At 38.5% G+C, this 12930-nt stretch overlaps 1 protein-coding gene across 1 annotated transcript in view; it reads left to right on the top strand.

The window, feature by feature from the left end:
* The window catches only part of RORB (RAR related orphan receptor B), a 130335-nt gene that overhangs the window by 108355 nt on the left and 9050 nt on the right, over nucleotides 1–12930 (top strand). Inside the window, exons 5-6 of the mRNA XM_057425814.1 lie at nucleotides 10584–10705; nucleotides 11981–12113. Coding sequence (XP_057281797.1) covers nucleotides 10584–10705; nucleotides 11981–12113 — 255 coding nt within the window. The remainder of the gene's footprint in view (nucleotides 1–10583; nucleotides 10706–11980; nucleotides 12114–12930) is intronic.

The raw sequence follows: 12930 nt of genomic DNA, 5'->3' as shown, positions 1-12930 counted from the left end.
TTTATAACTGTAGATTCTGATTTCATGAAGCATATATTTAGAAATTAATTTACCCAATAAAATCAACAAATAATAAAATATTAGCAGAAACGTTGAATAAAATGTAAAATTTTTGAAAGTTCATGAAATTTATTTTTATCTTTTCCCACCTCCAAATTACTAATCTTTGTTTATTTGTAAATGTAGAGGAAGCCCAGACTAATCACAGATATACATAAAGCTTTTAATGAGTTTATGTTGCCCAACCCAGTAGTTTAAATATCCAAATATTCATAAATAACTGATTATGTTATATTTTACTAACTGCATATTTTAGCACTTCCTGATTTATGAAGGCTTAGGGAGGGCACAGTTTGTGTTATAACTCTTGATGTAGATTTGGAAAATACAGTTTTCTAGAAGGTACTATATTTAGGCAGTATATTATTTCCACCCTGTGGTTTTCAAATCACTGGGCATCCTCACAGTAACTGCAGTGGACTTTGGATCAGTTGCATGTTGGTACTGGCAGTCCTTAGCACAAACTATAGCAGCTCAATAAGCATGATGCAGTGTGCTTTTTTGACTCTAATTCAAATTTATACAGTAAAGTAATTACTTAAAACTATTTGAAAATTGAGTAGGGAGCCTAAAAATATACCCAAGACTGGATTTTCCTGCAAATTATAAAGCTTTTTGGCTATTTCTGAAAACAGTTTCACTTTTCATGCATCTAAATCTCTCCATATGTCAAATGCAGGCCAACTACTTATGTCACAATAATTTTACAAATTATGACCATTGGCAGTATTCCTAGCTGGGGTTTCATCACAGACAGGCCATGCACTAGAGATGTTGCAGAAAAGGCCATTTTAAATACTGTCTTTTATTTTTATTGTGCGGATAAGTGTTGCAAGTGGGAATGCAATCAAGAGCTCTGTTCACAGAGAGGTAAAATTTAGTAACTTCTGACATAAGATACATGTTTTCAAGAAAATAAAATCGTCTACTGACCATGTTGTTCTGCAGGACCCAAGACACTGGGGTCTCAGCTTAACTGTGCTCATGATTATTTGAACAATGTAAGTAGCTGGATTAAGCAGTGAAATGAATAAAATCAGTGACATCTTTGAACTGAGATTGAGGATGGGGAACATTTTGTGGTATTTTATTCTGTCTGACTTGGTTTTCAGATTGCTTTACAAATTAATTAAAGAGATGCATTCAAACTTAATCTATAGCTTACATTTCTAAAGCATGATAATATAGTTCTTTAAAGTCATTAAATTTCTAATCCATTAAAGCAACTATATAAAATTCCTCCTTTCTTAAAAGATATGAATTTTTCTTGCATAACCAACCTTGACAAAATATGTTCATTCTACTGAAAATCCAAAAAGGATTTAGAAAGCAACGATTTGTAGCAGTGAAAATATGTAAAATACTATATCATACATCCCATATATTACCATATATCAATCATGACAATCTTCTCAGGAATGACACTGTGCTGTGAATATTGTCAGATTAGAGATCACACAAAAAGATCTATGTAAAGCTAACGGTATAATGAGTACTGAGGCGTGCTGCTGCCGCCAGCTGTAGGAATAGCTATTTGGTTGATTTCCTGTTGTAAGCTTCACAGCAGCAGTGTCAATAGCAGAAACCCTCAAAAAGAGAAGACCAGAGCAGTTGCCGGGGTACAGAGGGCCTGGGACGTGTGAAGGATGCTGTCTTGCAGGGCTGTGTCTCACACACAACCCCAAGGAGGCAAAAATAACACTGCAGATGATAATGAAGAGGGCAAGGCAGTGATGACTTAGGAATCACTGTAGTGTTTGGAAGCGGCATACTATCTGCAAAAATTGTTGTGAATTAGTAGTGATACATTGCTTACTTCCTTATCTGAGTAATCCCTTTATCTCAGTGTCAGTGCTCCCTGTCCTTAATGTTTGTGTAATGTTGCTTCTGAGTAGTCAGCACTGACAATATGCATACTTACCTTGTGCTTAATCTGGGGTCCATACTGTATTTCTTTGCTATCCTAGACATCATTCAACTGTTCTTTAACCTGCAGGCACATGGAAGCCAGCAGAAGTTTGTTTTTTCTTTCCTGGTACACATGCAACATCCTAAGTTTGACTTCCTGAGGGCATAGTTCACTTTTTTTTTTTTTATACTGTATGCTTTCTGTCTGTAAGATTTCATCACTCATTGCATACTTTTCACTATTTTACACCTTATTCTTGAGAATAATGTAATTCTGCTTGTTCCAGTTTGCAGTGCTGTTTACAGCTCTATAGTTAACAATATCTTTATTCAATGCATTCAGTTTTGATATTTTATTTCATAGAACAGCAGCAATTCTTTTATGCAAGAGTGAAAAGATGTGAGAGAAAATTGGAGTGAAACATGCTGGAGAGGCACATGGATGTATTTAGTGGAAAAATACAATGCAGTAAGATATAGGCCTCAGACAAATTCTGAAACGGATTATCAGAACACAGTTTTTATAGTGCAGTAGTCTTGCAGGGATGAAAGTCACATGTAAACTACAGCAGTTAAAGCAAGATATTAAGGCATGGAGTGCTGTCTTGTGTTCTTTTATGACTGCATGGATTTTTTTTTCTCGTAATTACTGAAATCTCTGTTACTGCTTATGATGACCAAATTGTTTCACTTTCTGACAATATACACTAACAGCACTTTCATCCACCTCAGATGCCACACTACAGTAAAATAGAACCATCATTTTGTTATTACTTTGTAAAGCATTTCTGTGCCTAGATTGCTTAAAATCTGTATAAAAATCTAAATGTAAGCCTGTGAGAGTGAAAGAAGTGCTAATATGTGTGTCTAAAATGCATGTCCCAGCCTTTTGCAGACTCCGACAGGGCAAACCCTCCCAACCCTAGTTTAAAACCCATAATATTCCAATTGTTCTGTGCGTATTTGTAGGTTTTGTAGTGAACACTGTCACTCCAGCAATGTTTGCTTAATTGTAGTAAATGATTCTTTCTTCGGAACAGTCTGAATTTCAATATAAAGATCTCTTTGTGTAAGCTGTCCTGGAAGAAGTTAGGAAAGAGCTCATCTCAATAAATTTGTGATAATTATATGGTGCCTGTAGAGTCCATGTCCTGTAAGCTCTAGTGATTGCCATGGTTAGTGCTTTTGCTGCCAGCTAAATGATTTCTAATTAGTTCAAAATACACATTTTACTAAATTGGCTGAGACCCAGCAAAAGTATTAATAAGTGGAGACCTTTAAAGCATTTATAAAGATCCTCTAGGATTTAACAGAATACTAGGTCCATCCTCTAGGTTCCTTCGGATTAGGACTTCATTCAATTGTATTGTCATTTGTTGAAATTTATTCGCATTTTTTTGAAAGCAAATGAAAATTATGTATTTCAAAAGGAGAGGAAATACAGAATTCACACACATAACATTGACTCAGTGTGCAATCTGTTCCTGACAGTAAGCATTCAATAACTTGAACACAAGGGAGGGTTATTCCTGAACTAAATTCAAGCACTTGTAGTCTCAGATGAGTGTTTTAATGTTTCATATCATCTTCCTAGGCTGCATATTGTGTAGCGTTACAAATTTATTAAACAAACGGGGATTCTGAAACTTGTCAGTCTATCTATAACAGTTTTTGAAAGGGACATTTTTGTGCATTATGGTATTGAGAATGCCAGGGACAGATGAAAAACGGGATGAGGTTTTTGCAACCACTTTTAGGAAAAAATGATCCCACTTTTCTGCAAAAAAAATAAAAGTTCATATTGTTCAGCCAGTTCATTTAAAAGAATTGGGACCTATTATTCATGTTTGACAGCAACCACAAGACATAGTTTTGCTTTGTTACCTGCACCAGTGCCTCTACTACTAAGAATTTATTGAGCTAATCGGTATAATGAAACTTTTCATTTTGCAGTCTTATTACCCTTGAATTAGAATACAGAAGAGTGTGAATCTGATACTAGCTTGGCATTATTTTGGATCCTAGAACAAAGATTTTATTTAGAATGTTTAGCTGGAGTTTTCAAAGTTGTATGAACTGATACCCAAGCTTACAGCAGCCAGCCAAAGATGTGGTATTTTGCTGCATTATTTCAAAGGGTATCCCTGTGAGAGCTCAACTTAGGATATAAGCTGAGATGAGCTCTTAGCTACTCAACTGGATCCTAAGGGTAAGTGGCAAATTAAAAATTCATTATTCATTTTAATTGAGGCTGATTATCAGTGTTTTAGGAGGCACACTTCAAAGTTCTTCAGTTCCCAGTGCAAAAGAAGGGAATGCTGAGAAAAACTGAGAGTCTCTCCTGAGAAAAGAGAGACAAATGAAAGAACTAAAGAGCCTGTAGGAAACAGACACTGCTGAATAGTCTGGATAATTTCCACTTAGCAGGCCAAATTCACAGCTGGTGAATGCTATGTGCAGTTCATGGAGTTATTACACCCATCCCCGCCAGCATTTTACTTGACCCGAAGTTCAGAGTTTTTTTACTCAGTATTGTAGTTTGAGATCTCTGAATGTTACAAGGAGTTGGTGAAAAAGGCAGGACTGACTCATCAGCTGATGATAGACCCCTGCAGGTCTGTGCTATGCTGATTTATATTATATAGGTTGCAATGTTCAGTTCTCTGTATGTATTCAGGATTTTAGCAGCTCCTAACCCACTGGTGCAATACATGTTTGAGTTATCATAACCTTTGGAGAATGCTTTTCATGAGGTGTCTACTGAAATCTAAAAAAAGAAATTACATTAGGGAAAAAAAAGGATAGGTGAAAAAAAATATAAAAGGGCCCAGCAGAGTAGCCAAAACTGCAAATAGAAAAGGTCATTTGCTGTTCTGGAAGTTGTTGGGAGCTTTATTCCCAAGTTTATGTGAGAGGTATATAGCTTGTGCACTGTTGCTCTTCACTAGCAACATATACTTTTGGTTTTGCTGATGGAATAGGGCTTTTGCAGGCTTGCTGTCTGCCCAGTCCTTCTGTCAGGACCATTCAACACTTAGAATCATAGAATAGTTAGTGTTGGAAGGGACCTTAAGATCATCTAGTTCCAACCCCCCTGCCATGGGCAGGGACATTTATTTACCTACTGTCCAGCTTAAGTGAAGGGAAGCAGAATCTCAGCTGCTTGAGCTTCAACAGGCTTTAAAAAAGGGGCTGTCCTGCAGGTGATGGAGGAAGACAACATTAAAGAAAAGCAGAAGCTATGACCCAAGCCCATGTTCACCCCAATAGATGGTGGTTACCTGAGCAGGGCAGCCCCTAGTACGTGTTCATGGCACCCTTAACCCAGCCAAGCACAGGGGACGGGAGGTCAGAGAGGGAATGGCAAGTGATATTTGACACATCTATAGGAAACTATGGTGGGTTTGTTGCACTAATTGTGCTATAGCTTACTTCACTCTTCACTGGGCCATCCTCAGATCTTTCTGTTCACTCACTTGGCAGGCCAGGCTAAATTTAAAGCCACTTTGTCTCCTAAAGCAGCATTAATCTCTTTGACCCTCTTCATCCCTATCTTGTCTATGTTTTATATTCCACATCTGACTCTCCAGATGCTGCTTTTCCCTGAGAGCTTTATCTAATTCTGTTAGCACCAGTGAGATCCCTAGTTATGCATCAGGAAAGTTCCCATCAACATTTGCACGTGGCCTCTTTCAGATACTGGCCTCAACAGCCTTGTTTGTAAGCACTGAGCCACAAGCCCAAGTGGACATGTCATAGATCTTTCATTTATCCTGTTACCATGGTCCCTTTCATGTTGTACAGCTTTTATTTCACCCACTGTACATCTTACTCTTTTTTTTTTTTTTTTTGCTATGTCTAGTTATAGGTATTAAGGCAGTCTTGCCTGACAAGCTGCATGTCACAGACCACAAAATTACATACAAGCACACAGTATTTCTTTCAAGCAATCCACAATTTTTTCTCTTAATGGGAAAAACCTGTTTGACATATAATCCTTCAGCTTCCTAATATATAATTTTCAGCTAGTTCTGGACATCTCCTTCTATGCATTTGAGTTATTTTTTTTTTTACACTGCTGAATTGCAATGTCCCAATTAATTTATCTCCCCATCTTGCTGGGCATCTTTTGAAGCCCCACCAGCAGTATCTGAGCTGCTGTAAGAGGAAAGGCAGTGTTGCCACCAGCTGCAGGATATGGAGGCCGGCCCAGTCTCTCAGCTTTCTGCTCTCCAGTCATGCCAATCAACAATATCTAGGTTTCCTTGTCACCCCTAAGAATGGAAAAGACTTTAAAGCTAGAATACTGACCCATTAGAGAAAACCAGTCAGATATATGCAGGACAGAAATGAAATATAAGTGGTCATTCCAGGGTAAGCCTTATTTGAGTATTTCTGACTTTTCAAGACGTCATATTATCTATAACTATTGACTGTTTTCTTGAGTATGTTGTTTCTGGTTTATCTCTTTGGAAGCAAGTAGGTTTTTATAGAAACATACTTTTCTCATGAAACATAGCTTTGTACCAAAAGTGTCTGCTTTTCTATGAAAATTTTCAATACCAAACAAAGAAATCTTCAAACTTAGAAGCAAGCTACCTCATGCAAAAGTTTCCCTGTCACAGTGCATGCTGGAGTTCAGACAATAGGAACATGTTGTCTGTGGACCATGTTTCCCAGGCATACTCAGTTTTCCAGGCTATGCTGTGGCTGTCAGGTTCCACGATATCATGTAGTATGAAAGGATCATGATGTATGTGTAGGAGATACTGCCCTAATATAATAAACAAGTATGGAGACTTTGGAGGAGTGAAACACCTAGGCCTACATTTGTGTTTACGTACTATAGCAGATAAGCTTTACAAATCCTCCAGTTTACATCTGTAATTATAATGCTGGTGGTGTACTATCATGCAGGCTCAGTAATTCTTTTGGTTGGAATCCTTAATTTGCACTCAGCAGCTGCGGCAGTTGGTGCTTGTAAAAGAAAGTATTGCAGACTTTGATTCTCACACCTGAGTGGCCAGCATAATCTCTTTTGTTTTCCTTTTCATAATGCAAGCCTTGCAAATCTTGTAAATTGCACAAATGGAAACTGACAACATTTCAAGCAGAAATGAAGTTCACATTGAGGTGAACTCCAAAAATGGAGTTGTCTCTTATAGTCCTCACAACACATCCAAACAGGATTCCTATATGTGTCTGTGCAGCTTCCAGTGTAAGGGGATCCTTGAAATCTCTGGCCTAAGATTTTTGAAAACAAAACAAGCAGTCAAGATTTGGTGCTTTGACTAATTTTGCTGGACTCTTCTAGCCTGGAGAACAGGAGGGACATTGCTGTTGAGCACCTCCCCAGCAGAGTACCTCCATAGGATTAAGGCCATAGCCCCTCTAGCAAGGCAATAGCTCTCCATGTTGCTCTAAGAAGCTGTTTGCTTTTTTTCCTCATTGACATTTTTTCCTAGTTCTACTAGAAGAATTAATCTTTCGAACTCACTTGCCAGCAGTGCTTCAGAGCTGCCAGGTCTCATGGAAATGAATCATGTTTTTGCCCAGCACATTAGCTGTGCCATGTGACAGGACAGTTTCCATTAGATGTCAGTACGTTCTTCCAGTGATTTAAGAACCTCTTTCTGCATGGGATTTCTGAGATCTGTGCTGATTCCGACTTCATTAGTGAAAAGATGGAAAAGTGGCAGAAAAATGAAAATGACAGAAAAAAAGGTATGGTCTTTGAAACCTTATGAGAGTGATGTTTGTTGCTCTACCTGTATTGGATCATCTGCTGATGGACCATCTGAGAAGACAAGACAGGCTTATACTTATTTAATCTTTTCATCATGTCATGTCTGCATACTCAGTGTATGCTACATTTGCATGAAACTTCCTCCAGTGACTCCACTGTTGAGTGTAAGTAAGCAGCCTTCTCTTCTGCATGTTCTGAATGAAGCAGTCTGCTCCTCCCCTGAGACCCAGTGTACCCTTTCCATCACACACTCTGCCTTGCCTAGCCTGCTGCACAAGAGTTTCAGGTCTGTCTTGCACCTGATTCCTCTTTGGATGTCAGCATTCAGAGCTGCTGCTTGCTGTGATTGCCCTAAGCCTTCACACATCTAAATGGGTTTTAATGTCAGCTCAAAATAAGCACAAGTACACAAGGAAAAGATGTATAGGGGTAAAACACAGCATGCCATCCCTACAAAACCCTGAAGAGTTTGTCAGTTCTTCGGTCCTAAGGAAACTACATAAATGGTAGGAAAAGGAGTGGAGCTGGGAATCTTTGCAGTAATGTAGAGCTGCTAATCAAGTATATTTTGAGGTCAGTGAAATGGTTTGATTTTCAGATTGTTAGCATCAGGTCACCTTATTTGATTCAAAATCTGCCTGTGCATAACATTAGAGTATTTTAGGTATTCCTTCATGTCAAGATTTTGAATAGTTCCAGCTTTGGTAACAAATGGTATAGCTAGGAGACCTGGGCTGGGAAGCACTAGAGAGAAAAAGACCATTGAGTGGGTCCAGAGAAGAAAATCCTTCTCCATTCAGGCTGCAGAATTGTAACACAAATTGAACTCATACTTCTTTCACTGGTATTTTAGATACAAGGCTTAAATGTTCCTATACCCATACCTTAGTTTTGTCTGGTTAAAACCTTCCAGGAACGTAAGTAACAAAACCTATCACTTAGGTTTACTGTGGCTAAGGATGTTTCCAGAAAGATGATATTGTTAAAACTGTACTTTAATTAGAACAGTGTGGGGCTTAACAAGTGAAATTTGATCTTCCTAAAAAAAGATGGGTATTATTTGCTTGTCTTAGTTAAAGAAATTAAAATAAATCTTTGTCAATCTTTTAAAAAAATATCTGTTTGAATACATCATCCACTTATTCCAGCATCCTCATTTATATGGTTTTACTGCAAAACTCAAGAGCTTACCATCATGGGTTAAGACTTGCATCCAACATTCCATAAAAGAACAATGGATAGAACCTTGTACTTACGAGTATGTGCTTTTACTTATTTTATGCTTGAGTCAGTTTTCTCATCAGGAAACCTAAAGATAGTGCTGACCTTTAAGGGGGTACCTGTAAAGATTGAATTGAACAGGTTTTATTGTTCCTACAAAAACCTGGAATTCTTTTGTGTTTTCTTCGGCACCTTTCCATTGAGTCTCAGCTTATTAGCTGTGACAGTAACGCAGACATCTCTCCTTTAACTAATACTCCTATAGCAGTGACTGCAGGGAGCACATACATGTTTACATTCATTTTTCAGCTTTCCTTCTTGCTTGTGTTTTAAAATTCAGTCAACATTTGGCCAAAGAAACAGTTATTCTGGGACTCCAAGCACCAGATCCACCTTCTTAGTTCTTTCTACTTCCCATGCTCAAATTTGGCTAATGCATTGTAAATGTGCCTTCCTTTTTTGACAAACATGTTTTCTGTAAAATGCCAGCTCTGACACAAGGGCTTCAGTTCAGTTCTGTGGCTTCTACTTTTTTCCATTTTTCAAAAGGGATTCAGTTTAAGCAATGTCTTCAGGCTGAAACACTGAGCTTCATTAGACATATAGGTCTCAAAGCTGCAAAATAAGAAATCATCGCATTTCTGTAGCATGTTTTATCAAGACATTTCAACTTCCAGTGGTAATGAATTAATGCTGGAATTTTTTGTGAATTTTTTTTAATCCAGTCAGCTGGCTTAAAGGGCGAAGATCTACTTTAAAATACTTCCTTGAGAGGTTTACTTTACATTTCAGTGGGAACTTAGGCCAGAACTGAAAGTTTCCCTTCCCCCTTGCATCCCGCATTCCATGTTAGGCAGTAGTTTCTAAGGCTGCAATTTCAGAATAATTTTTATAATAACTTAATCCTGTATGTGAGATCTATTGCCATCATCTCTCCTTCAAGGCTAGCTTGGATGGGGCTTTGAGCAACCTGGTCTACTGGAGGGGATCCCTGCCCATGGCAGTGGGGATGGAACTAGACAATCTTTAAGATCCCTTCCAAATGAAACCATTCCATGATTCTGTGATTCTGTGAAGACCCAGGACACTAATTTTACCCCTTGCTAGAACCAGTCTCTGTGTTCATGTTCAAACTAAATCAGAAATTGATCCAGCTGGAAACTAATCTGAAAAAAAATAGGAGACCTGTTTTCTGTTTCTCTGATATGAGTTATCCCAAGGTAATGCGAATACCCATGCAAGGATTGAGCTGCCAGAGCTGGACACCTGCACAGGCTTGGGGCAGACAGAACTGATGAAGCAACCAGGATGTCCAAATAAAAATCATTTAAACACAGAAAAAAAAAAATAAATCACTTCCAGAATGAAAGATTCTGAGTAGTTTTACAAGATTCAGTGTTATTTTCATTTGCAGATGCACTATTTATCAAGCATTATTTGCCTTTGGCTTAAATACTGAAATATTTTGCAAAAGTCATCTTCAGAAAATGAAATCTTAAAAAAAATGAAAAAGGTAACATTGCAAAAAAAAGTTGTGTTTTTTTTTTAATCTGCATTTTCCAGCAACTTTAATGTTTCCAGCATGTTGCTATTGCAAATCACTCTTTGCTGTTTCATGCAAGCTATTTTTTCATTTGCCTCTTCACAGATCGAATTGCACAGAATATCATCAAATCTCATTTGGAGACATGTCAATATACAATGGAGGAACTGCACCAGCTAGCCTGGCAGACCCACACATACGAAGAAATAAAGGTTTACCAGAGCAAGGTACAATCCTCTTTCTTCTACACCTTATGGTTTGAAATTGCTAACATGTAATAATGCATTTGTCAAGGATACACTGATGAGTTTCATAGAGATCAAAACAGACATTTAAATATCTTTGAAGAGTGGTTACAGAAAGCAAAGGAGTGATACTTCATAAAAAGCAGCAGCTTTCCAGCATGTTGGGATGTTTGTAAATGTCAGAGGTTAGGCATGGTTATGGCATGCAGCTTTCCACGCTTTGCTTCTTATCACAGGCCTAAAACTTCATGCAGAAAATCAGTGAATTTAATGTGATCAGGGTTGGATCCCCTGTTGTAAGGATATTAAGAAGAAAGTCAACCTAACTTTGTTTCCTTATGAATTTAAAAATGCACTTGCTTTTTATGTGAATAACAAGTACCTGTCATTTACAGACAACAGAAAATGACAAAGTGAAACTCCTTAAACTGAAGTTACTCAAAACTGGGTGGAGAAATTACCTCATTACGCTACATTTTTGTTGTACCTCTGCAATTCCTAGGTCAAGTTAGACTATTTCCCACTGGCATCTTTTCAGGTGTAGTCCAGTTAACAGAAATCTTTGTGCCTCTTGCACCAGCAAAGCTAGCAATGATTCTTCAGGCAGATTTCAGTTGGCACATTAGCTGATCATGCGAGAGAAGAGACTCCAGCTTGACATTTGAAAGCCGAGGGGCTATGCATACTATGTATCGACCATACTATGTATCAAGCATACTAGAATAAAGATATATCGCAGCTTGCAGAGACCAAGAGCATCAATTTACATTTGTGCACTTGTGTGTGCAAGGAAAATTATTATCAAGGAAAATAATTTTTTGTGCAGTCAGTGTTCAAATTGCAATGATACTTTAATTATATGTTATTTTTTAATTGAAATTGAATTGAAACCAAACTAGCAAAAATAGTTAGTAGCACTGTGACACTTCTTTCCTGGGATGTTTACGTTGTTTGTGCTACTGTCTATCTTGCACAAAAGCCAACATTAAAATCACATTTTAACTTTGGACAATGCATTCTTCGCCTTTGAAGAGGCAGTGCCAGAGTTCAGATCACTGGGGCAAACAGCTTGTGAAAACAGCCTTCGAGTGAAAAGTGTCAGTTGCCTAAAGAGAAACAGAGATGCTGCTAGCTCTGCCTGGGGTTGGGGTCAGAGTCTGAGGTCTGTGCCTTTCTGCAAGGCCACCTGAAGAAGTTAAAGTGCTGATGAACCCATTTGCTCACTGTTCTGCTTCTCTGTGTGTATTTTCCTGGAAGACCAGAGAAGCTCTGTGGCAGCAGTGTGCCATTCAGATCACCCATGCTATCCAGTACGTGGTGGAGTTTGCAAAGCGCATAACAGGCTTCATGGAGCTCTGCCAGAATGACCAAATTCTTCTCCTTAAATCAGGTGGGTAAAGACCAGAGGCTTGAGACTGCTTTAGCATCCAGCACGTTACAAATGTGCTCTTCTTACTTGTTCTGCAAATCATTTTAATTTTGAATGAGCCTTAATTTGTCTGTCTAATTACCTACATTAACTCTTCCGTATTTTTTCCACGTTAGTAATCAGACCTACTGTAAAGGAAGGCAGTAACATGACTAAGTATGCACACTCACACAATCATTGCAGAAACTGCAGTCTCAAACCTGACGTGTGAAAGAGCCCTGCAAACTGAGCTGGTCAAATCAGTCATCTGCCACCCTGTAAAATCCCCACTTGTCATTAGTGAAATGAACGCAGGCTCACCGGGGCCTGCCTCTGTGGTCATCTCTAATCTTTTTAATGAGACTACAAAAATACCCTCCAGCCACTGCACAGGAGGGAAAATCCCTGCTAGTGCCAGTTGGTTTCAGAATAAATGAGGACGGATTATGGCACTGTGCTGTGGCTGTGCTCTCTGTGCGTGCCTGGGTGTGCATGTACATGCATAAGGGCAAGGGGGAAAAGGATTTCCTTCGCTGTCATGGGACTTGGATTCTGTCCTCCAGAAGAATTGTGATAAGATTTATTGTGACTATGTAGTAACGCTGCCAAACTCAAGAGGACAAAATGGTATGACCAAGCAAACTGCAACTGGTAATTTACTGCATTTACCCTGTCATATCAGTTTCTTGCACCCTCCATGTGTAAAAGCCAGGATGCTGTTTGAGGCAGCTTGTTAAAGTGTAGCAAGTGCTTCCTATTTCAAAAGAGCTCTTCATTAAGGCTGAAAGCCAGTGTGATT

Source organism: Pezoporus wallicus, unplaced genomic scaffold (genome assembly GCF_028554395.1).
Source record: "Pezoporus wallicus isolate ANWC-B61680 ecotype Strahan unplaced genomic scaffold, APGP_CSIRO_Pwel_v1 contig_7485, whole genome shotgun sequence".
Classification (NCBI taxonomy): Eukaryota; Metazoa; Chordata; class Aves; order Psittaciformes; family Psittacidae; genus Pezoporus; species Pezoporus wallicus.
This window is presented reverse-complemented; position numbering and strand designations above follow the sequence as displayed.